The sequence below is a fragment of the Pterocles gutturalis genome, unplaced genomic scaffold (assembly GCF_000699245.1).
Source record: "Pterocles gutturalis isolate BGI_N339 unplaced genomic scaffold, ASM69924v1 scaffold42466, whole genome shotgun sequence".
Lineage (NCBI taxonomy): Eukaryota > Metazoa > Chordata > Aves > Pterocliformes > Pteroclidae > Pterocles > Pterocles gutturalis.
Genome location: NW_010106992.1, coordinates 19,391 through 43,686, shown reverse-complemented (window position 1 = coordinate 43,686; position 24,296 = coordinate 19,391). Strand labels below are relative to the sequence as shown.

Genomic DNA, 24,296 nt, shown 5'->3' with positions numbered 1-24,296 from the left:
ATATCAGGAAAAATAATAAAGATCAGCTACTTTATTTGCTAGAAAATAAAGCATATCTTGAAACAGATCATACGCAATGATAGACCCATTAAAATAAAGATACAGAAAACATAGCCTGAGATTTTCATGCTAGTATTTTTGCCACAAGTTGACATTGTCGACAGATTTTTCTTCTCCTTTGGTTTTTAATATGATCCTCTTTAACAGTTTTCACTATTCAAGTAAAACAAATGGAACTGAATACCAGAAAACAAAACAAAAAGCACATTTTGTTTCATTAAATCAAAAGTGTATTTCCCCTTGAAGAAAACATTCCTTGGTGTACAAGATTTACACTTCAGAGAACTTAGTACTTGAAGCCGTTTCATAGAAATACGTTTGTTGCATATAGATGCATGCTGCATTGATGGAGATATATTGCTGCCTGCAGGACTCAGACCTGCTAAATTTACCTGAGCTTGGTGTTTTCTCACTTAATGGAGTACAGCACAGCACAGAAGAGGAATCAAAACGTTATGACAACGTTGCATCATACTTTCACATATTCTGAAGGCAGAGCCAGATGCCCTGAACAATGTCTCAGGTGATGGAGAGAATTCTTTCTAAAGTGCACCGACTGAAAGGAGACTCTGCTGGACTGGCAGGTTCCCCACCCCTTGTACAAGCAACTCATTGTCTTTGGTTGTTAGGTTTCGCCAGCTGTTTTGTTCATCTTGCTGACTGCCTCGGCGGCTTGCTCTGGCAGGCACGATGGGTCTGACAGAATTGAGGTGGTTATACTGAGTTGCCGGAGGGTGTTCAGCACCACTATAAAAAAAGTCAGAAAAGTATCAAGAAAAGCCATTAGTCAGACTGCAAATAGATCCGTGTGGGACAGTGTGCAGGTACTGCAAGGCTGTTACGCATGACAGAATTATGAAAATGCTTCTGTAAAGCATGCTCACCTCCACACACAGTGACAGCAAGAGACACAGATGTGCAAAAACTGTGCCCAGGCAACAAGGAATGGAGATCTAGGACTTAACAAAACACCTATTTCTTCTACAAAAGAGAGGACGACTTGGCAATTATAACTGCAAATGTAAATCTTTGCTGAATTGCAAGGGGGAAAGGATCAAGCAATCATGCCCAAACAGAAGATCATTCCAAAGCTGAACAAAAATCTAGAAGTCTTCCTTCATTATGAGATCAATCACCTACTTCAACTAGAGCAAAGTATTTGACATCTAAATGCAGCTTGAGACTGTTTAAATTCTGGTACCTATATTCAGCAATTTGGGGGTTTTTTTTCTGTTCATTGTTAAGCTGCAACCAAGTATCTTCACAGTCAAAAGAGGTTCTTATTTTTCCACTGACAGAATAAAAAGGAACTGGAAGTCATATTCAGCATCATGTGCTTTCTTTGTCACCCTCTGACTTTCAAGAAATGGTATTCTATACAGTTTCACTTCCTATGATATGGAATAACTCCTGGATAGAACTTCACTTACTTGGCCTCAGAACAGGAAGAGAACAGTGCTGATCCAACCAGGCCATGGCAGTTTTATTCAGATCCTTATAGCTTGCTGTGGAAACCATCCCATTGAAGGACTCAAATAACGGCTTAATAATAATGCTGAACTGCAAATCATCAGACATTAAGGGAGACAACAAAGGAGGAGTTCAAAACATTCTACGGGAAAGGCTACTGCAGCTCAGTCTGCAGAGAAAACAACAGACTTCTAAAGGGACTTCAATTACTAGAGGGATTGCAACATTTCAAAAAATATTTTTTAAAATCTGTAACACTAAGACAAAGGAAAAAATTGAACCTCAGTTCCTAGTTATACTCATTATTTTTTGCAAAATTCTTGTACAACTCATCTGATCTCCCTCAAACCAACTGCACGCTGCAACACTGCTGCAAGTGTGTATCTGAACCTTCTACATACATGTAATTCATTCAACTTCTTCATTGCCACCTTTTTCACGTAACACTGATGCTTTCATAGCAAAAGGACACAGAAGCCTTCGTATGACCACACCACTCTTACCATAGCACACCACAGATGCATCCAAGGTGGGGCACCTGGACGAGTCCAGCACAGGCCAACAGTGCAAGTATTCAGCCAATTTCCCAGGCGGGTTTTTCAGACTTCTCTGCTACTGCAGCTAAACAAAGACTTCAAAGTACATAAGCAAGCTGAGGACTGTCAGGCTTTTCTTTTTGCTATCATTACAGCTTGGAAGGATGTGCCTTGAATCGGCAATAACCTTCCTGCCAGAAAAGGAGCAGACAGAATTCAGAGCCTGCCGTGTATTAAAACGTGCAGAGCACCACCGCAACGCTTCAGTTCGCCACAGCTCCCAGACTTTCAGATGAGCTTTCCTGGAACAGTCACCATATTTGAACTCATAAGAGCTTGTTATAACATCTCCATGATAATTCACTAAGTAGATTCCAGCTTACAGGTAAATTTATTTCAGAAGCTGGTTGAATGATAAAACTCATCTGAAGGCTCAGAATCTGTGGTTTTACCATGTTACTCCAGACGGGATTTTCCGACTACCGTCAGCAGCATGTGAGAAAGGGGCCCAGACTGATCTCGGCATTGTCACATACCCCCATCTTTCTCACTGTGGCTAACAAGATAGATCTAACAATTGCCTGGAACACTTGAGCGGATTTGCATGCCCTTATAGACTTTTAGAGAGTGACTGGAAGAACAGCATGGGCATTCTTCTATTGATATTCTTATATTCAAGAGTATTCTATTCTTGGCTTATCTCTAGTAGCCCAAGACCAGATTACTCATTTCCCTCCTATATGCAACAGAAACCATGGTATTATCATATTTCTAATGAAACTGCCCTCCTCTCTCACACAGTAATTTCATGAGGAGGAGAAATTATTATTATTAGCACTCACCCCTGGACCTTGCCAGCTTTTACTGTAAGACATTCTGAAATACATCAGCATGTGTTAAGGATTCAATTCAGCTATTAGAACAACTGGCCCATCACAGTTACATCCCGACCCATGAAGGGAAGTTTGGGAACAGTACTTTGCCTATCAACTTTCTCTTTCACCAGCTACAAAAGCCTTTGCCTTTCCCCAAATACTACAAAACTCAGCTACCCAGAACTGCACCTTTCTCCCTGACAACCTCTGCCACTTTCCACAAGTCTCTCCCTTCTAAATTCTGGAGCTATTTAATATCCTGGAGCAGCATAAAAAAAACACACTATCCAATCAATAAATGTGTGGGATTGTCTTTAAATAACCATTTTCACTGTTATATTAAAGACCTTTGTTTTCATGATTCACTTGAAACTGTTGCAGAGTTAATGGTGATGTAGAATCCAGAGGTTCCACAGCTGCACCAGCTCTAAGGTATCAGAGACTGTGTGAGATCTTGCCGAGAATTGTTTCCTAAAAGGAAGAGTGTCTTTCGAGAACCAACATCAACCAGAAAACACCAAATAAAGCATTTTCACGTATCAAAGCATTAAAAAGCTGTACTTCAAGCATGCACAAGCATGCACGTAGATATTGAGATTCTCCAGGTACTGAGGAAGGGGACAATCAGCACAGAACACAAACACACAAAACCCAAGTCGCAAATAACTAACTATATGAACATATGAGGTTTAATGGGAAAAGGCAAGGTTAACACTTCTGCTCATTGCTAATTACTAATATCCCTGAACTGATTCAAGGTAATAACATTTGATCCAAACTAGTTAAACCTGTACAGCACAGCACAAATGCACCTAACCTGGTTCCATTCCCAGTTTGTGTCTTTCTACATCCTGCATTATCAGGAGGATAATATATTATCCAAATATGTTAGTACTATTTTTGATATGAAAGGATACAATCCAAAACTTCCAGTTCTGCAGGGTCCTGCTTCTCACGTACTCATCAAACATCTTCCTCATGTGGTCAAATCTTTGCCGCGTTATGGGAACCCCAGTAGCAGGGAGTTGCTGTTGACAAGAACTGAAAAGAAGATGTTCTGAGGTCAGAATGCCCACTGGAAAGGACACACTTCTCTTCCAGACTAAATTACAGCAAGAGAAAAGTCTGTATCCCCAGTATCCTTGACCGAGGTGGCTTCCCAGTGCATGCCCCGCCCCGCAATGTAATTGTTACAGCCAGGAATACATACTGTTTTCCAATCAATTTTGTCTATATTCACACAGCAAAGTGATTTCTCAAGCTGCTACACACTTCTTATTACAAGCAACAAAACTGGAAGCAAAGTAGAAGATAGAATAAAGTAGGTTTTGGCATCCAATTAGAAAAAGGCATGTTAGGACTCAAGGAAAAAATTTACAGAGTTACTCCTGAGCAACGTTACAGAAGAAAATATTACAAAGATTCTTAAGAAACAGATCAATTTAAATAAAACCAGACACCATTATACTTTCAAAGAAAAATAAAAATATTTTGATTTGCTGATAAGTCTAACATAATGCCTAAGCCTAACACTTCTGTGGATGGAAGAAAAACCACTGGGGTTCTCAACGTGCTTTGCAATAGTACATGACTATCGTAAACCCACAGAGGAAACTAAGGCACCAGGAAGGTGAAGCGACTTATCAGAGTTATGTTCAGCCAGTGGCAAGGTCCTTGATTCAAAGTCCTGTGACTTAGGTACTCAATCATATTTCCCTATCAAAACTGACTGCATTTGGAAAGAAAACCGCAGCAAAGCCACCACAAAGAGTAAGAGTGTTTGATCACCCAGTGAGCCTCGCTCTAAAACAACCCCTTGTCACTGGCACCACTGTTGCGCGTTCATGCTCAGAGCTTGTTGAAAATCCACACAGCTTGCTACCAATGCCCATCCTACAGCAACTCTGGTTTTTGTTTGGAAGCTGGTAGCAGCTCTACTTCTGTTCAATACCCATCTGCTGTTTGGCATGACTTTTGAGGCAAACATCCCCTGCTGTTAGCCAAAGCAACATTCAAGCTGCTCTGCTTCATTACAGAAATTTCCCCAAATCTCACATGATGGTAGCGTTTAGCTCCTCGATTTCTTCCCGAAGGCGCTTGGTTTCCTCTTGCATCTGTGTTCTTTCCTGCTGCAGTTTAGCGATATATTCTACTGTTTTCTGGAGTGTGATTGCATGGCTGATCTAGACCAAACACAAACAGAGCTCACTTTCTGGAACAAAGCTAGACAGATGAAGAGTTTGCCCTAAACTGCTGTAACACCTTCAGCACCTTTTCTTAAGTTTCCTTCACTGTGTGCAAAAGCACACAGACAGGCAGATTGAAACACGATAATACTGAACTCTTCATTTCTCTGACTCCTGCTTCCACACTAGTACAGAGAAATGTGGTTGCAGTGGCTGTTCTCTTCGACAAATTATATTTTTGCTACTTTGCTGAAAAGAAGTAATAATTTAAAATGGTTTATTTCATTACCTATGCTCTTAAAAAAATGACAATTCTTACTTAAGTACTGAAGGATATGCTACATCTGCTAATAGGATTATGGTGCTGTTAAAAGCATTGTTCAAAACTGACCATATAGAATAGTTTGGGAAGCCTGAAGTTATTAAACAGAAGGTCATGGTCTAGCTAGCACCAAAGGAGACAGAAACAATGTCACAGATCTTTTTAAAAATAAATAGGCTTCCGTTTTGAGGAAATAATTAAAAATATGTACTTGAGAAATAAAATAGACATTTTACTAAAGCTGAGTTTTCAAAACTAACTTTCAAACAGCCTATTCAAATCAGGCAGTGAAATTCTGACAACTTATGGCCTAAATGTATAAAACTATAAAAATTATCTTAACAAATCAACATGATGCATCATAAGCTTTCCTATTTCAAAAGGTACTGGTATTTAAAGGACATTTAGAATTTTGTTGTGCAGACAAGCCTGTGTTTCAATTATTTGGATTTCAGTTTAGTGAACTAAGTTAACTAGTGTAGCCAGAATATGTTCTTAATTTGGATAGAGCCATTTTACAAGGATAAGCCAGTTGGGAATTTTTTTCTCTGTAAATCTATGCACAAAAGACAGGTGATGGGAAAAAAGCCCTGAGAATATTTGCAAGGCTGTGGGCAGAGGGCCAAATTCTTAAAGGCAGCTGGGTGATACTAGATGTAGAGAGTCCTAGATGGATTTTCAAAATCATCTGAACTGGCCAGGCTCCGGACTCTTCCTGGGAGGTAGAGATCTCATCCCTGTAGGAAGTTTCAGAAATTCCACTGTACACTTTTGCTCTTCCTTTGGCTCACCGATGTGTTTCAGCAGTATCTGCAGGCACACGAGGTTGCTCTGCTGTGCTCTCAGCTGACCAAACGCAGCACAGCTGTGGTTAGCATGGCATGAAGCCTAAGCTAACCAGTTGTGCTCAGAGGTGGGTATATTAGCTCAGACCAAATGCCAAGGTATATTATGCCAGGCCCAGCATCGTACCAACAGCATCTACCCAGTTTCTGGGTGGCTCACAGTTCAGGCAGAATAAGCTTACAATGCTGGCTGGACCACAGCTTTTTCAGATCCAACTATGGGGACCAGAACCCATCCATAATGGGTATAAAAAGCCAGCATGTCAGAAGAAAGGTAAATGCAGTCATCTTATACTGCAAACGTGACAAAAATATTCGTTACTGGGGTCCCAAGAGCAAGGATTGCAAAGATCAGTTTTTCTTCTTTCCCTGTTGGCTTTAAAGCTGCAACATCTCATCAGACAAGATTTGTTCAAATTTTGAAGCCGTATCAGAAGAACGGCGTCTAAAAGATGAAGCGCGTTCACCCACTCTTTTAAGTATAAGCCATGGCTTTATCACCCCTTCCTTCTCAAGTCCCGCAGTTCAAGCATCTTCATTGAATGACTGGCATTCTCAGTCAACAGTGAAGAAATTAAATTTAACAAGTCTTTCTTATATTCCATATTAAACTGTTAGTGCTGCCATGTGACTTACCGACTTGGAGTTGGCTGAAACCAAGCTGTTCAGAGTACTGCAACCAATGTTGATATTAAACCTTCGTTTTTGTTCCGAAATATGCCTCATTCTTCGATTCTGCATAAACAAAATTAGCTCAGTCTATGCTGTTCTCCTTTACAGTTTTACTATGGTTACTTCAGTTATTCAAATTCAGTGTCATTTTTCTTGAATGGTGGCATTCATAGTCTTCCCAATGACACACAACTATAAATTTGCAAACAATGACTGAAGATATTAAAAAGAAGTGTCCAGTGTATTAAATTCAATTCCAAACCTTGCAAGATTTTCTTCCTAAAGTAAAAATTTATATTTCAGACTGTTACACAATTTCCTTTTCTGAAGTCAAATTCCAATTTTTGAGGCATGTAATCAGTTAGGATCCTGTTGAAGCCTTTAAGTTTAAAACAGTCCATATATTTTATTCTTAATATATACATACTGTCTACTGATGTAAAGAGGCAGTCTGACAAAAATAAAAAAGAAAAAGAATCCACAACTCTGACCTATCCTGAGGATAAAGGCTTCTTCAGGAACTAACATTTTCATTTGCAGCATTAAAAACTTAGAGTTGTTTCCACCAAAATCCTAGGAAGAAAACAAGGAATTTGCACTTTGAGAATGCATTCTTGGCAGAGCTAGGCTGTCCGGCAGCAGCTCACCATCACCCCATTTTATAATAGAGGCAAACAATGTAATAAAGCGGTGAAGTGGCTGCCCAAAACCACAGAAAACGCAGGTTCAAGAGCAGAACTGAGATTTCCAGCACCCTTTATGCTTTGCCAAACTGAAAATAAACAATATTACCCAGGAATATAGAACATACATCTAGAGACTGTCGAACTTCACTGTTTCTCTCCTCTTACAAAAGAGTTGCTGACTGTACACACCCAAAGAAATTCCTGCCGAAGCAGGTGAGTTTAAATGGCTTTGCAGCCTACCTCATTGCAATGCTCTCACTTCTAAGAACACTCCTCCATCTAGTGGCCACTTTCCTACCATCAGCCAGTCCTAATAATTTCCTCCTTCCTTCATGTTCTCCCTAGCAGCAAGAACAGGCTTCAACTACCGATTGTGAGCATTCATGCCAAGCAAAGAACCGCAAACTCTTACGAGTGACTTGCAGCATGCTCAGCAAGTTGCAGTTCTGATTCTCCTCTGCAACAAAGGTAGAATTGAGTGCAATCACAGGTTGCAAGCATTTAAACTTACCTTTCTGCCCTGGGAATAATCATGCTGACATCAACTCACAGGGTATATAAAGTCAGAGAAGCCAAAAAGAGGCTGGCACTTGCGAACTGGTTAGTAACACTCCTTTTCACAACAGAATGAATGAGGGGTTTATTTTCCTGCATTGGCTGTTTATTGTGGAGAAGCTTCCCATCCCATCACAGAAAGTGTTCTGACAAGGTCAGCTTGTGCATGAGGTGCAGCCAGCTTTCAGATGCTATCTCTAGACCACTGAGTTCTTACCCCGATAATTCTTGAAGTGTTTTACAGCTGTAACCCATACAGTCTGTGGAGCTGCTTCTCTGTAGAGCAGCATAGCATCACTGGAGACATGTAAGTAACTCAGCAGGTCAAGAACTCCCCCTCCAGCAGTGGCCAGAGCCCTGCAGACCTGAAGATCCACTACAGAACAATGGCAAAAAGCCACAGTTTAGAAAACTAAGCCTGAAACCTTTGACCAAGTAAATTGAGACCTGTCATAACACTCCTGTGAACCACAGTAGGAACTGCTGTCGTGACCATAAGGAGCTGCAGAGGTACAGTTAAGCCTGGCTCCTCTGGTGACACAACCCTGAGGAGCAGAGCAGATCATTAAAGTCTGACATTTTAAATTGAACAGAGCAGCATAGATGCCATGCAAGCTAAGCCTTCAGCACAAACACTCCACCATTCCAGAAGCACAACTTACTCTAGTCCATGCTCAGATATCAGGGCAGAAAAGCAGCTACAAAGGCAAAGAAGAAACACACCTCAAAGGAAAAGACACACACCTTAAGTGCAGCCATATTCGGGTCAGTGGCAGGTTTTCCTGAGCAGCTGTTCTGGGGAGACTGTGGACTGGGGCTCTGCTCGGAAGTGCAGGGGGAGGCTTGGTCTGAATTCTGACAGTCTCGACCTTCATGAAGAAAGAAAGACAAGTCACATTAACAAACAACTTTCTGTAGCAAATGTAACTGCTGAGAAGTTTCTATTCATAATTAAACCGAAATGCAGTTGACAATCAAATTATACTGATTGATGCAGCAACCACATGCTAGAAAATGTCAAGACTGCTGGGAAAGCTTAGTATTTCATGGCACAAGGCTAACACAACCCGAATAGCAATATGTAACACTCTTTTCACACACACATTTCAGCAAAGGCATGTTGAACACGTAGGCTGCAATTCCACTGTCCTGCTGGACGCTCCCATTTGAGGCTCTAATGGCCTGGGACATGACAGTAACACTTAGAAGCCATTTACCAGCAAAACCAGCATATGTCTCCAAAACCAGCCCAGATACCACTCTGTCAACAGGCATGCAAAAGGCGTCTTTGCACTTACCTACCGTTAACAAGGATTGCGTTTGAGATCCTCCAATCAAAATTATAGTTATGATACTGAACAACAAACCTATTCAGCGCTTTCTGCACAGACACCTTGCAAACAGGTTTAATTTCCGGTGACTATGACAGTACATCCTTTTCGAAAGGAGCCACTTACAGGAACCACAAAATCGCAGTTTGTGGGAATGCTGCACAGTAGTTTAACACAAAAATTGCAGGATGCAACCAAAGTTACGGGGTAGAAGGGCCTGAAAGGTTTTCCTTCAAAAATTATCCAGGAATCCTCAAGGCCCATTTACACCCTGCCTAACCAACGGAAACACACTTACATGTGCGGGAGAGAGAGAAGGCTCACAGCTTGCTAACTTACTAGGTGTAGGTGAGGGAACTTGTGAACTGCTACTGTGGGAAGAGATTTGCTCTCCTTTCACCAAGGCATCCTGGACTACACTAGGAGAGAAGAGATGTGAGACTGTGGACTGGGTTTGTTGACTACTTGGTGCTCGCTGTGCTGGACCAACCAGAATGTTACTATGGAAGTCCGTCACCCCGGGAGCCTGGGAACAGCACAGAAATAGCACAGAGAAACACAGAGAGAAAGAACAAGAGAGCAGGAAGGGGGGGATGGGGGCAGAGGGAGAGAAGGGATGAGAAAGAAGAAAGGAAGGGGAGGGAGGGAGAGAGAGAGAGAGAGAGAAAGAAAGAGAGAGAGATTTGTTACCTGGCCTTACACTAAAAGTAGCAAATTAATACATGATTAACAATCTGATGACATAAAACAAGAGCCAATGTATAAAGAATTGGCAGGCACTGAAGTCATACTTCTGGCAGGAGACCAGTATCCTTTCATAACTTAAAGCAATATTACAACACATTAACAGCATAATATACTAAAATCTGTTTCCATCTTCCTGCATACAGCATGTTGGGAAACCCACTCATATACTCAGGGCATACTTTCCCATGTGTAAAATGGAAAGGTGAGCATCCTGGGTTCCTTCTAGCTTCTGCACAGTTAAGAAAAAGCACAAACCATCCCCATTCACAGTACTGTGTATACATGCCTCTTTGTAATCTTACTGTTGTGTGAGACTGAGTCTGTGAAGACTAGATAGTGCTTCCAGGCCCATAAAGTAGCTAAATTAAAAATAAGCAAACATAATGCTGAATGCACAAATGCATATGCTGGGTAACAGGTGAGATTTAGCAGACTAGTTACCCTCCTGAGCACATTACGGCTCTAACTACTTACAAATAACAGGCCTAGAAAACAAATATATATTTATTTTTCTTCTCCTTACTCTGACAATTCCAGCTGGTGCAATTGCAACATTAGACTGAGACGTGGCTGGCGTCAAAATCCCCTCTCTTTTTAAAGGTGCTGGAGTTACAATCACAGCTCTGGACTGTCCCTGAAAGGCAGCTGAAGAACACAATTAAGTTAGAATAGTTAATGAGACAAAAAAAAAAAAAAGCTGGAGATTATTTTGTATGAAATAACTTGTAATTGAACAGGGGAATGGATTAATGGGCACCTACTTGGTACTATTTCATTGCAACACAAAGTGCCAACAGTTTTCAGATCATCTTAATCCTGTTAATCAGTACAAATGACTAACACACCAGTTATTTCTGAGGCTTCTAGCGTCACTGTCACAGCTTCGAGGTGAATTTACAGAGGTACCTAGTAAATCAGGGAGGTGCAAACTCTCTTCACTCTATCAGAGCTGGGTTTGACAGGAGGAGGATCATCTTCACCTCTCCTCTCACATTCATACTTCTTGGACACCAGGCTGGCTCTGTGACCCAGAAGGGGTCAATGACAGAAACCAACAGAAGGATGCATATTCAATACTTCACATTTCCCTGTGTGTGTATATATATATATATACACACGTATAAAAATAGTTCTCTTCTTCACCACTTCACTTTACTAGCTTCTTTCACTTTCTGGTTTTACAGCTGCTTTACATGACACACAAGCATAAGACAACCAAATGGGATTGGGAATCAGCACCAAAATTCCAGAAAAATAGGCTAAAGAACCAGGAGTTCTGCAGTGTTAGACAGAGATAATTATGAATAGCAGCAATTGTCTCCACAGAGAAAGTTACAAAAATTCTCAAAAAAAGTCTGTACAGGAGGCTTGCCCCCATGACAGGAATCAGGATCCTTCCTCTAAAGTTTTTTTCACCATGATTAGTATTAAAGTCTAGCATAAATCTGTTAAGATCTCAATTTAACCAATGTACAGTTATTAACATGGCATTAATGCTGATGTTGTTCTTACCCATCCCACTAACCATCCTCTGCTGTTACTAAGGGAAGAATCATGCAACGACACAGCCCTTGCATGGGTTTACCTGGCAGAGAGCACTGCCCCTCTGATACAGGGAGTTCATTCTTTGTCTGAGCGCTCCCACATATAAAGCTGGAATCACAACCCTTCCACTGTTCACTAACATTCAGCCGGACTTACAATATCTCTATTGAGCTGAAGAGCCTGCTCTTACCAGTGCATTAATGCTGCTGCACAGACTCGATGTTTCTGATTTCCACATTTGGGTAACTGTAACAATCAGCACAGATTTAGATGCCCCTTTACATTTTTCATGTTTCTATCATACACATGCATCTTTTGCAGAATTTCCACTCAAAATAAGTACATTTATCCCAAAATGGTGATAGCAGAGTTCTTTCCCATGTGAAGTCTTGCACCTGATGAGACAATCTGTGCAGATTTTTGAGTCCTTACATCACAGAGCAGTAACTGTCATACATCCCTTTCTAACACACATTGAAATGCAATTTGCTTTACAGTCACGAGATTATTCGTTTGCCCTGAACACAAATGACAGGCACAAATGCCTGTTCAATGCTTATTCTATCGTCAAAAATAAAGCTCCAGTCTTTATATAAAATCTTGGATTTGACCTCTGAGCTTGGTGTCCCAGTATTTTAGGAGCACTGTGATCCCTGAACACATGCCACTACCAGGAACAAAAAAACAGCAACAACTTTAAATCTAGATGAGAAACAAAGACACCTGTTGTGATGGTCTAGAAGTAACTGATGAAGCATTGGGACAGTGATATATGGGGTAAGGAACCACCCAGGAAGCACTAAGAAAGCTAGGAGCAAAGTTTTTCTGAAAATGAGTTGCCTGCAATGCTTTACTAGGTGAGAAATGCATGTCTTGACTGCTGAAGTTACATGGACTCTTGCTTTATAATGTACTATAGATAGAAACACAGCCATTAACACCCTAGTGCTATTAATCATGGACCAACTTGTTCCCAGTGACATGTTGGAATTAGATCCTTGGGTCTGTTCTGCTCCTGAACAGTGATTTATTTTTTTTTGGTGGGTAACCACAATGCCAGGCCCTGGCAGACACACCTACTCCTTAGCAAAGCCTATTTAACAATACCCCTCCAGGCAGAGTTTTTCTTGGATTATTGTTGCATATTTCAGGTGGCTGAAGTCACTTGGCCCCCAGCCAGCACAAGTCTAAAAACAGTGTGCAATAATCCCAAGAAAAAGTGTACTGCCTGTCCTGTTCTAGCCTTGAGCTTTCCCACAAGAACCACCACAAGCATAAACCTCACTGCTCACGCTTGCTATTCTTAGCCTCGTGCAGTGCCACTGGCTCCCAATCACACCTGATGTGGAGTCCCAGCATTATCAGTTAGGCACTCGTACTCTGAACTGAAAACTCTGTGCTCCTGACAGCATCTCAGGAGTCTGTACATGGCTTGAGACAAAGATCTCCAGCTTCCTCTGCCTGTTCTTAGTCCTTTCCCCACTGGAAGGGCTGATTCTCATCACCCTGGTCAGGATAGGGAGCAGTGGTGGTGGATGAGAGGCACACTCCCATGCTTCCATCTGGGCCAACGCCGTGGTCCACTTCCACAGCTGCTCCCTAGCCAACACTGTACCCAAAATTGTTCCAGGCACACCTAAGACAAATGTCAGAATACATCCAAAGTATTACGAAAGGATGTACACCAGTGCCCTGTTATTAGAGCGTGATGATGCACAGGCACCGCGACTTGTCCAGGGCAAGCAGCTGAGTCACTGACAGGGACAGATCTGCCATTCCCCATCCCGCACCACCTCCCTACCATCTCCTGCTCTCCTCTGAGGGGCAGAGTTAATCAGAACAGCATTAAACATCAAAACCAAGGTTTCTATGGGGCAGGAGCACAGAACTCTGGTCAGCCCATGTGCTGATGCATCTATACAGCCCAGCACAATTTTACAAGCAGATACCCCCCTTCACAGGTCAGCTTTTCACACTTGTAACTAAACTGCTTCCCATCCTCGCAGCAGTCTAGAGCATCCCGTTGAACAGTGTAGTCACACACCAGTGGGTTCACGGGTTCCCTAGACACCCTCAGGAAACTATATTTTCACTTATTATGTAAATAAATAAAAAAAAGAAAGAACAAGAAAAGCAAGAAGGTCTCTCCCTCCTGCTAGTCCCACTCAGAAAAGAAAAACATCACCCCACCAGTGCTTCTCACCTGGGGTGATGAAGGCATTCTTTAACAATAAGGACACTGTTTCAGGCTTCGAAGCAGGCACTATTTTTTGCGACTGTTTGGGCCTTGTCCCAGCACTGGCCAGAGGAACAGCTTTGGGAAGTGCAAATGTCAGTTGGGACTGCAGCTGGGGCCGGGGCTGGCCCTGCAGGACAGTAGTCTGGAAAGCCAGGTTACAAGGCACTCCTGCACCTGGCTGCTGCGTTGCCAGGGCAAGGTTCTGGCTCTGGCTGAAGGTGGTGGCAGGGGCATTGTGGGTCAATGTAGCAGAAGCTGTGTGGGTGATAACTGTAGATTCACAGAGGCCAAACTTCTGGGTTTCTGGTGCAGCAAACGCAGCTGGCGGAGAGCTTAAGCTAGAATTCAGAGGCACTGCGGGCAACGGGGACTGGTGCTGCTGTGTTGCAGGTTGAAGCGGTGGCAAGGGTGTCTGAAACACTGGCAGAAAAGTTTGTGGCCCGCTGAGAGACGAGTCGGGAGTGAAGTCCGCTTGCTGGATGAAAGATCCTCCACTTCTAATGGTGGAACACTGGTCAGCTTTGCCCGGAGCAGGTACTGAGGAAGCAATCAGTCCGTCACTGATGTTCCCTGCTGGAAGCGTGTTGGGTAATGAACCTGACGGCAGCACAGGAGACTGACAGAAAAGAAAAATGTTACAGATTCAGACATGACCCTTGAAACTCTCGTCTGAACTCCTTCTGAGAAGGACATGGCTCATGTCTGAGAGTCTTCACAGCACATATGTTTCTGAGATGACGCTGTTTTAAACATGGAGAACCTCTCTTACCTGGGAAGAATGGCTGCTGCTGTCTGTTGTAGCTGAGCTGACAGCAGACACAGAAAGGAAATAATTACTGGAACGACTGGGCGTGAATAAATCTGAAATATGAAAAGTCACCTATTAATTTTCTACTTTTCATACTCAAGGTACTGCATTGCTAGATACTAAAATTCACAGGAATATCAATACTATTTAGTAAACAATCAAACCACGAGATCTTTGCTTCATACAACTGCTGTTGACTAAACAATGAATTGTCCTCTTCCAGAGGAACTGATCTCTTCAGGACAGACTTCTTCAACTTGCATGCAAGCTGAGGACAATACAAAAATCAGTCCGCTGTTTAGGTTCACCTAGACACAGACAGCCAAGAGCTGATTCTCAATGCAGTCCCACAAAATTCAGTTATTTGATGCAGACTGCATGCAGGCTCAGCAAACAGATGTGACTTTTGACTTCCACAAAGATCCATAACCACCAAAGTTGTCAGTAATAGTATAATGTCGTGTAATTCTTGAGAGTTCCAGAAAATGTTCCAAGACAAAGTGTTAAATCACGTCATCACCAAGCGTTAAATGGGAAAATCTTAGTGATTCTGTGAGTCCTCCTGTCCACATCTGATGTTCTGTCTTTAATTACTCAATGACTTAAGGTCCAAAAGCTATTCTTTTGAAAGACAAATCAACACCCGAGTTCAAACCTTGGAAGGGGCAATCCCAGAGTGACTCTCAAGCCCAGGTAATTAAAGACTGGGGTCACTCCCACTCACAGGTGGTTTACCCACATATGCATCTGCTTGAAAAAATGAACAATGAAAATATATATCAAGTGTTCTTCGCCTTTCGCTCACATCTGCCTTCTAAAGACAGTAGGTATCTGCAACGTTTAATCTTCTGTTAAAAACTAGTTCATAAATCACTGCAATTTTAAAGAAATTAATTGACTATATGATTCTTACCCTGAAAAGGCTCAAAAGTATCCATAAAATCAAAATTTGGCTGGAGAGGAATGAGCCCTGGTTGAATCATGTCAGCATTTCCTAAGTGCGCTGCAAAATTCAGAAGACATTAGGTTAGCTTCACATCACTCGCACAGAAACAGCAGTAGGAATACAGCATCTGGCTAGAACACCAACACACACTCCACAGCCAGGCTTGGCCAGAGGGGTTACAGAAGAACTGCTGCTGAAATGAACGGAGCATCTGCTTTTCTTCAGAACTACAGCACAGTTCTGAAATCAAAACCACCGGGGAATGAAACTTTCAACTAGTAAAATGGAAGAGGTGAAACCTGAAGGCTCTAACTAACAACTGGGGATTGCCAGCTTGGATACCTCCTGGTTCCAAACCTTTAGTCATGCCCCTGCTACACATCACATAAACCTGCTGGGAAGCACAACCTGCCCCACCACAGCTCACAGCACAGTATTCTAAAATAAACCATCATCCATTTTATTTTGCCTCAAGTACACTTTATGTAAACCACAGTTGTTCTGGAGTTACTCAGACAGCTTAGAGATCCATGCAGCAGACATCTGCTGTCCCACTTCAGTTAGAGAGCATTCCACAGAACTGTGTAGCTCTTGGGATTGTTTTTACAGGAGATGTGACTTGCACCTGTTTCAAGGGACATATCCAAAGAAAAATACATAGGCACTCCCTTAAGAATACACACACACGTAGATGTTAAATAACAATGCCTTCACCACTGACAAAGGTAAATGCTGCTCATTATGGATTTATTCAGAGCAACATTAGAGGATAATGCTAGGAGCAGCACGTAAGAAGCTAAGACAGAAATGAAATTTGGATGAATAACTGGGATTCCATAACCTATATAGGATAAGGAAAGTACATTCTCTGATGTATTTTTATCTGTATCAGCAAAGTAAGATAAACTTCTTAGGCAAGACTAGACAAGCAGCAAAGCAACAAACCAGACTTCTCCTAGAGGTTCTCACTGCAACATAGCTAACAGTCAACAAATACCTATGTCCCTGGAATTCGGCCAGGAAACCAGCTGATGTGACGACAGTGTGGAGAACAGTGTGTCAGTAAACTCGGACATAAGCATATCTGCATCCAAGAGGCTGCCTTCCTCCATAGGCACAGGGGTTTCTCTGCCATACCTTCTTTTTTGCCAGAGAACCACATCATCATCCTGCCAAAGGAAAGGAGGAAAAGTCAGGCTGCCTAGACAGCGCTAAAGCAGTCTGGAGCAGATACACGAAAACAGGCTTCATTTTTCACATTTTTAGAGAAAGAAACTCTCCTTTAGGAGCCATGCATATTGACTGAAACAGACCAGTGGTACTCCTAATTCACCAAGTTCAGCTCACTGATTTGAGCAACAACAGAAAAGTTCAGTAGAATACCACAACAATTTGGGAAAGGTTTTTGCCCAAAAAACAGATGTTGACTAGAAGGACATAAGACAAAATCATCAACACTTTCTAGTTTCATTGATTAGATGCGTATTTTTGCACCTACACTTTAACAATCCTTAGGTTGAATGGTTAAAAAATAACATGCACAGCAAAAAGTCAAAAGCAAATAACTCCTATCTTGAAGTGTATCTGAATCTCTGAAATGTAGTTAAATGTAATTGTAATCTGACTTTGCACAAGGTATGCTGATATTCTTGTGGGCACTTTTAGCCCATGAAAAAATACAACATAATGTGACTTGGCTTACCTGCCCTTCACTACAGGCTAAGCTAAATTGCATTGCCTCGTATTTGCTGCAGACTAAAAGCACATGTAGTCAAGTTCTTGTGGCTGAACAAACATGCAGCTGTAACTACAACATACCACGATGGAGCTCATGGCCAAGAGTTTTGTGAAACTGGAACAGATTAAGACCTATGCTTAGCTCCAAAAAGAAAAAAAAAGCCAGAACAGTGCTTCTGATCATCAGCTTATATGCCCAAAGCAGGTCTGATGGCTTTAGGGGGCATACTAAATGGTGATACCATTGTTCCTGTACACATTTTGCCTTTTTTAGGATCCTGGCACATTATTTCCCCATGTTGTGGGCAGCAGGAAGAGCTGCAACTTGTAGCACACACGTCTTCACAGATGCAGTTACACAAGCAAGGCAGTAGCGTCAATTGCAACTCAATAATAAGATGAAATAACGTGCCAGCCCTCAAAGAGATTGATCTTTCTGGGCACCCAACACTGATTCTCATTTCTTCTGTCACAGCACTTTACATTCAACCTGTCCTCCATCCAATTTAAGCTACAAATCTTACAGTGTTCTCTAAGGCACTGAAACATTAAGGTGTCTAACCTTAATTAAGACTTAAGCAAGATGCTTGTCTTTAGATCTTAATCAATGCAAGCTACTGCATGTTCCAGCTTTGCTATTTATTGCTGCTTCTATAAGCACAATTGCTGCCACCTTATCAGTGGTATTACCTACCCTGACCAAACTTGAAAGATCTTCATCTTTATGTTTCTGTAACTGCAAAAAGAGAACAAAAGTTAGTCAGAAGAGGTCTTACATATGCCAGTAGAAAACCCGATTTTGCAAAACTTTTAAGACCTAATCAGGCACAATTAGTCCCTGAACAATAATTTTTAGTGAAGTGGGGCTAATCAGCCTGTGCTTGTACTAGCTTATCATCTGTTTGAAGTATTCTTGCATGCTAGCAAAAGCAACATCAAAACTCAAAAAGCAACAAGATAGTGATCAAGTTCAAGTAAGTTCCTTTCACTGTGTAAACCAACAGACCCTTTTCTTGAAGTACGTTCTCCACTTGTGGTATTCCCTGATGACTATTTCAATTCTTCGTTTCCAGTATTTCCCTTCTGTTGCAATGGCCTGAGAACACAAACACATACCATGAATTACACGGAATCACATGATGGCTGAATGTTCAATAAATTTCCAAGCAAATATTCAGGCATAAAAAATGCAAAAGAAAGCACGTTAATTCTGTTTGAGCTCATGTATCAGCAGCCCACAGAGTTCCAGAGTTCAGCTATCACAGAGCAAATCTGACGGTGCTAACTTCATCTTTCTCACAATAAACAAACAAGAGGATGTCTGACTGCACTGTCTGCATCTCCCACATCAGCTCACCCATAACCGATAGTTTAAAAATGTCAAAAAAACCCATTTACAATGAATTTACTAAAATATAATATAAAAGCATACACTACTCTGTTCTGCAGGAAACAGGCAAAGAGAATTTCACAAGGTTCCATGAACATGCACACGCATACACAAAAGCTGCTAAGAATGACACGAAGCAACAGAAACCAGCTCAAGAAGTGTGACCTTGCAGGCCACGTGCTAACAGCAACAAAAGGATCAGGACAATGCGGGTCTTCCATATATCACAGACAGCAGCGTGTAGTGGACTAGAAAATCTTGTTATAAACTCTAGAGCTCATTAGTCTGTTCCTCAGGTTTTACACACCTCTGGCCGCCGATGCTCATCAACATTAACAGAGCCGTCCAGGGGAGTCACAAAGTGGCAAACTGGATTCTTGCGCTTCTCCAGGTCTGAAAGAAGAATGAAAACTCAAGTGCTCAGCACGTGCAGGCTCTGCAGAGAGCTGTCACTTCAACGGCAAGACGTGGAAAAAAAAAAATCTAGCCAGGGTTCCTTCCAGATAATTACCAGGAAATGGGGAGATCCTGGACCACTGTATGGGGATCGCTAAGTAAGCACTGATCCAATGGCACTGCCATGACAGCTTCTGAGACACCTGGGCCTTCAGCCAATTTTTGAGCTTTTCATTAGACAGCAATTTCAATTCTCTTGCTTCTTACGTATACATCTCTTGGAAAATATTTTACAGCAAGTGACACGACCAAGCAGGATACTTACACTGCATGTACCATGCCCTCCAGATGGCGTTATTTAGACGGATTTTATCCCTCCACTGGAGTTTCAAGCCTTTAAAATTTTTCCATTTTGGTGAAACCAGTTTTCCACTGAAACAAAACAGACAAAAAAAATCATGCTGCTTTCAGTTTTTCTCTTCCCACTCCTTTCAAGCCAAAGCATCCCCCTAAAACTGTCAACAGAAAAAAGCACAACAAGACACACTTGGCCAGTGACAACTTTTGCCACACATTGTCCACGGCTTACTGATCTAGGTTCCAGAGACTAGTCCAGTTTTCGAGACTCCTCATCTGCCTGCTCACAACTGTCACAACCACTCTCACAAGTATCTTCAGCTGGACTGAAACTCATTTCACCCATACTCTTCTCCTTGCCAGTATCCTACCTTCTCAAATGCCAGTCTATGAGCTTCCATCAGCTGAGAACAGGATTGCTCAAAATGAAGTTCAAAACCTGGCCTAGAGGTTTTTGCACATTTGGCCACATACAGTTTTGGCTTGGATTTTGCTGAGGAGCTGGATGAAGTCAACACAAGTTCACTTCTGCAGTTCCATTTGATTTTCCAGGCTGGTAACACTGGAAAGGAAGAATTAAATGCCAGTTCTGGCCCAAGAAAACCATGACCCACTGATTCTACAATGCTGGTAAACACAGCTGGGCACAAAGGACAGGGAAGGCTAGAAAGAGAAATGGCTTATGTACGAACAATCTTGGGAGGTAGGAGGGAGACAGAAGGAAAAAGAAAGCAGCAAGGACTCCAGTAAACACTGTATAAACACAAACTACCCAGCCCTTAAAACATACCTGTATGAATCACTAGCCCATACTACTGACAGAGCAGAGGAAGTAGGAAATATTCATAATGTTGAAAATTTCAAGCCACAGATTAAAGCATAGGCATTGTGCCTACGCCAGGTTCTCCCTCTCAGTTTTTTGTGGTTTTAGCCATACATCTTCCTAGCTTACATCTCCTTGTGCTGTTTGGGCATCCTTGCTGCAACGGAAGTGGACCAGCAACACCAACTGCAATCAATACGACGACAGAAAGGCAACAAGTTCATCCTGAAACATTATGAGCATCACGTCAAGAGGTTAAGGTCTTCTGTAGTGAAGAGTACACAGATGAATGACACAAGCAACGTCATCTCCAAACACTTTGCCCTCTGTCGGTTGATGGGGAGTGACTTCTACCATGAATTGCAGTGACACTGGAGAGAGATGTACTAGAACTGGCCTGCGCTAAGGCACCGTATATTTGCCATCACACATTCAGTACAAATGAACTCAAAGAGCTGAATTATTCTTCCTTTAAAGTCCCTGTTTTACACGTACACTCTAAAATCACAGTGAAAATAGGAAGCACACCCTTCAGAAGTGCCAGGCACTTCCCTTGGCTTGCCCAAGGCCACGCAGAGAGAGGCCTGAAAGCTGAACAACTGCTGATTCCCAGTTTCCTGCTTGTTCTGGGAAACCTCCTGATAGCAGCTCTTTTTAAAGAAAATTTTCAATAAAAGTTGTAATACTATAAACAAGTAAAAAGTCCTCACAGACTATACACAAGAAGACAGAATGCCAGAGCTGCCCATAGCAGGATATTAAGCCAACACTTTTTTCAAGGATCTGGCTCATCATCTCTTTTCTCCCCTGCCAGCACCACAACTGCTGTTACCACTCAGGTATTCCCACAACTGCGACAGTAAGATGAGCAAAGGCCAGACCTCAGCCAAGTGACAGGCAGAGAAAAGCCAGTTCTGCTCTTTCAATTTTACCACTACAGATAATGGCAGTCGTAGCAATAGGTTAAACCACCATCAGGTGAGATGTTGCTCGACAGTAAAAATATTTTTTTTTGCTCCTCATCCTCTTTAAAGCTAAAACTGCTGTTCTTTTATGTGCACAAGGAAGTGGGTGGAGAGGCCAGATATCAGCTGCACTAAAAGGACAGATCACAGCAGGTAAGTGACAAGCTTGCGAGCCCCATGCCCAGCTGCCCGCTCAGGGTGAATGCTGTCTGCTGAGCTCTCTGGGCTACGCTATAAAGCTCTGCTGCAGCCTTTGGGATTCTCATGCTTGAGATGAAATAAAGTAGAAACAAAATTTGGTACACAAAATAGAACATTGGGTCCCTCTAAGGCAAGCAGACTTGCTGGAGCAAGCAACTTCACTGACTGGAAGTAATAGTAAATCATGTAAACTATTAGCAAGGAACAGGAAAAATAATTAATGTACTTGTGTTATTCTCTGTAGCTGGGCTCTGAGACACTCCATACAACCCCACTGTGTATTCCCACTGGAGTCTAGGAAAGCCCTTCTGCTCTTTTTTTTTTTTCCCCCGAGAGCGCCCATATGCCACTCTTTGAAATACATCTCCCAAAACCCCACTTCTGAGTTTCAAGACTCTTCCAGTTTATGGAAAGATCTCCAAATTAATTATTTTATCTCACTGTTATCCAGCTGCTGTGGGCCAGGGGCAGACTGTGGATCTCCATCTGTTTAATATCTTCCCCATCTCTGCAAACTATCTCATCACCTCCATAGTATTCACTGCACAGCCAGCTCTGCCACAAAATCATTGCATATCTTATCATTCCTTCTAAACCCTGATTAAAGCACATCCTTTTCTGTTTTTTCTACGTACATTAACAGTTTGGAGACGGGAGATGAGCATGCTGATGCATCACTAACACTGACAAAATGCCCACATGCCTTTGACTAAGAAATCTGTCAACTTAATGTTCATCTCTTCATAGCCCTGTGCGACTGGATAGTTTGCCAAAGCAACAAAACTCCAATAATCTTCACTCAGAATAACAAGAGCAGATGCTTTTCTACAAAAAAACGGAAAGACTGTAATTAATTCTTGTATACTCCTTTCATTTTCAAAGAGCCAATTAAAACTGGAATTCAAACAAATAGTTTTAAACATTTTCTATTACATTCTCACAAATGCTAAACAAAAGTAGTGCATCAAAAGAAGGAAGTGATTAAGAACCTATTCTTAAAATAATTATTATTTTTACTTCCCATGGGAGCAAAGCACAAGTCCAGCTTGAGGCCACAAGTGAAACGCCTTCAGCCTCAGTGGAGAGGAATCAGCATGAAGCTGACAACAATATTTGGAGGCTATTCTAAATTCCAGAGTCATGGAAAGTCAATTACTTTGAACAACACTTTGACTGGAAGCAGATGCCTATCTGAAACCCACCTGCAGATCTTAAAGCACCAAAACAACAACAACAACAAAAACCAAATTGAGAGACCCACTGGCTGTGGCTTCTGCCAGCCCCCTCTCCTAAGACCATGCCAATTCCTGCAAGAAATGCAGAGCAACGTGCTGACCAGACCGAGCGGATGTTGGTGCTGCACAGATGGTGCCCAAGGAGAGGAGCACAGAGGGACCAGGCTCTGCGTTCTGCAGGGGTCGCTGCTGCCAGAAGCACAGCCTGTGCTACCCAGGATGTGCCGCCTCATCTAAGCAATGCTGGAGGAGTATGTGATTCTCATCTTGTCATCACTATCAACCACAGACCAAGTCAAAGTGGCTGAAAACCACCTGGTGGGTAAGGTGCAATACATTCCAGCAGCTCAGTTCTGTCTCCCATGTAGAAATCTTCACCTCCTGAGACCAAATGTCCTCAAGTGACTTAATCACAGAAAATCAATTTTAGAAGCTTCAGCTGAACAGCCAACAGAGCTGGAAATCCTCTTGGACACTGGGGCCCTGACGTGCTTTGGAGGCATCTCAGTGTTTCTAGAAGAGAAGCTGCAGACAACCAAGGCTGCCACTTTCATATGCTGCAGCTTTCAGACACAAGTCCCGGATATGCCAAGAGAGGCTGGAGTCCATTCTCAAGTTTTTTGGGGTTGTTTTTTAACACACTTTTTCCCAGCTCAGGAACTACCACAGGCAACCGAGATCCACGCAGGCAGACAGATAACACAGCATCGATCTGTCAGAGTAACACAACTCTCTCCATTTTTAAAATTCCAGTGAAAACAGCTGCATTTTAAAAACAACTACAAACCCTCAGGCATCACAGGATTTATAGCAAAACACAAGAAACAGACACCCATTGTGAAAGCATGACCTGATTCTCTTAAACACATTTGATATTACAATTTTTCTTCAATCAACTGAAATGTAATTAGGAAGAAAGCATGCATTCTACCATGGTACAAAATAAATTTTACCCTGGCAACATCCCTTTTTATGCAAAGTTTTGCCTCTGAGAATCTCACCATTTTCTTCTACGTTAATAACACCCAGAATAAAGCACTTCAGACACGCACATACAACCAGTACTTATGGAGGCTTCTTCCCTTCTCATCTCCACAGATTTTTAAAGACTGCCTGTTAAAGGGTTGCCTTCCACTGGTGATTAGCAACGAACAGCATTTTAAGTGTATGGCTAACAAATATTACCTAGAAGAGCAGTTAATGAATGATCTTCCAGGAAGTTTTAGCGATGCTTTTGACTCAGTAGACACAGAGCAAATGGGTGATCTTCTTCCTTAACAGGTATGGGGCACGTGAGATGCCATTCACAGCATCACATTCACAACATTCACATTTAAACCAGTAGCTCTCTAAAACACTACAAAAACAT

The 24,296-nt window shown here is 42.1% G+C and overlaps 1 protein-coding gene across 1 annotated transcript; it reads right to left on the bottom strand.

Annotated features, from left to right (window-relative positions):
• Positions 1 to 293: 293 nt before the first annotated feature.
• MLXIP (MLX interacting protein) lies at positions 294 to 23,291 on the bottom strand. The gene is made up of 17 exons (XM_010087949.1): positions 23,255 to 23,291; positions 19,672 to 19,788; positions 19,258 to 19,343; positions 18,567 to 18,656; positions 18,255 to 18,296; positions 16,821 to 16,992; positions 15,791 to 15,880; positions 14,839 to 14,930; positions 14,034 to 14,685; positions 10,809 to 10,930; positions 9,878 to 10,064; positions 8,952 to 9,076; positions 6,931 to 7,029; positions 4,997 to 5,124; positions 3,859 to 3,982; positions 1,491 to 1,620; positions 294 to 807 (listed from the first exon to the last, which is right to left on the bottom strand). Exons 1-17 carry the CDS (start codon positions 23,289 to 23,291, stop codon positions 686 to 688), a joined length of 2,415 nt encoding a protein of 804 aa, XP_010086251.1. The 3' UTR covers positions 294 to 685.
• Between the last annotated feature and the right edge of the window lie 1,005 nt (positions 23,292 to 24,296).

What these genes read in the sequence shown, in the direction of transcription:
- MLXIP (XM_010087949.1), bottom strand. Translation starts at nt 23,291, where the DNA reads ATGGGAGACAGAACTGAGCTGCTGGAATGTATTGCAC. An exon ending in TACTTTTGAGCCTTTTCAGG is followed by an intron (nt 14,931 to 15,790) that starts GTAAGAATCATA and finishes TTCATATTTCAG; the next exon opens with ATTTATTCACGCCCAGTCGT. An exon ending in TTTCAGCCAACTCCAAGTCG is followed by an intron (nt 5,125 to 6,930) that starts GTAAGTCACATG and finishes TGTTTGGTCTAG; the next exon opens with ATCAGCCATGCAATCACACT.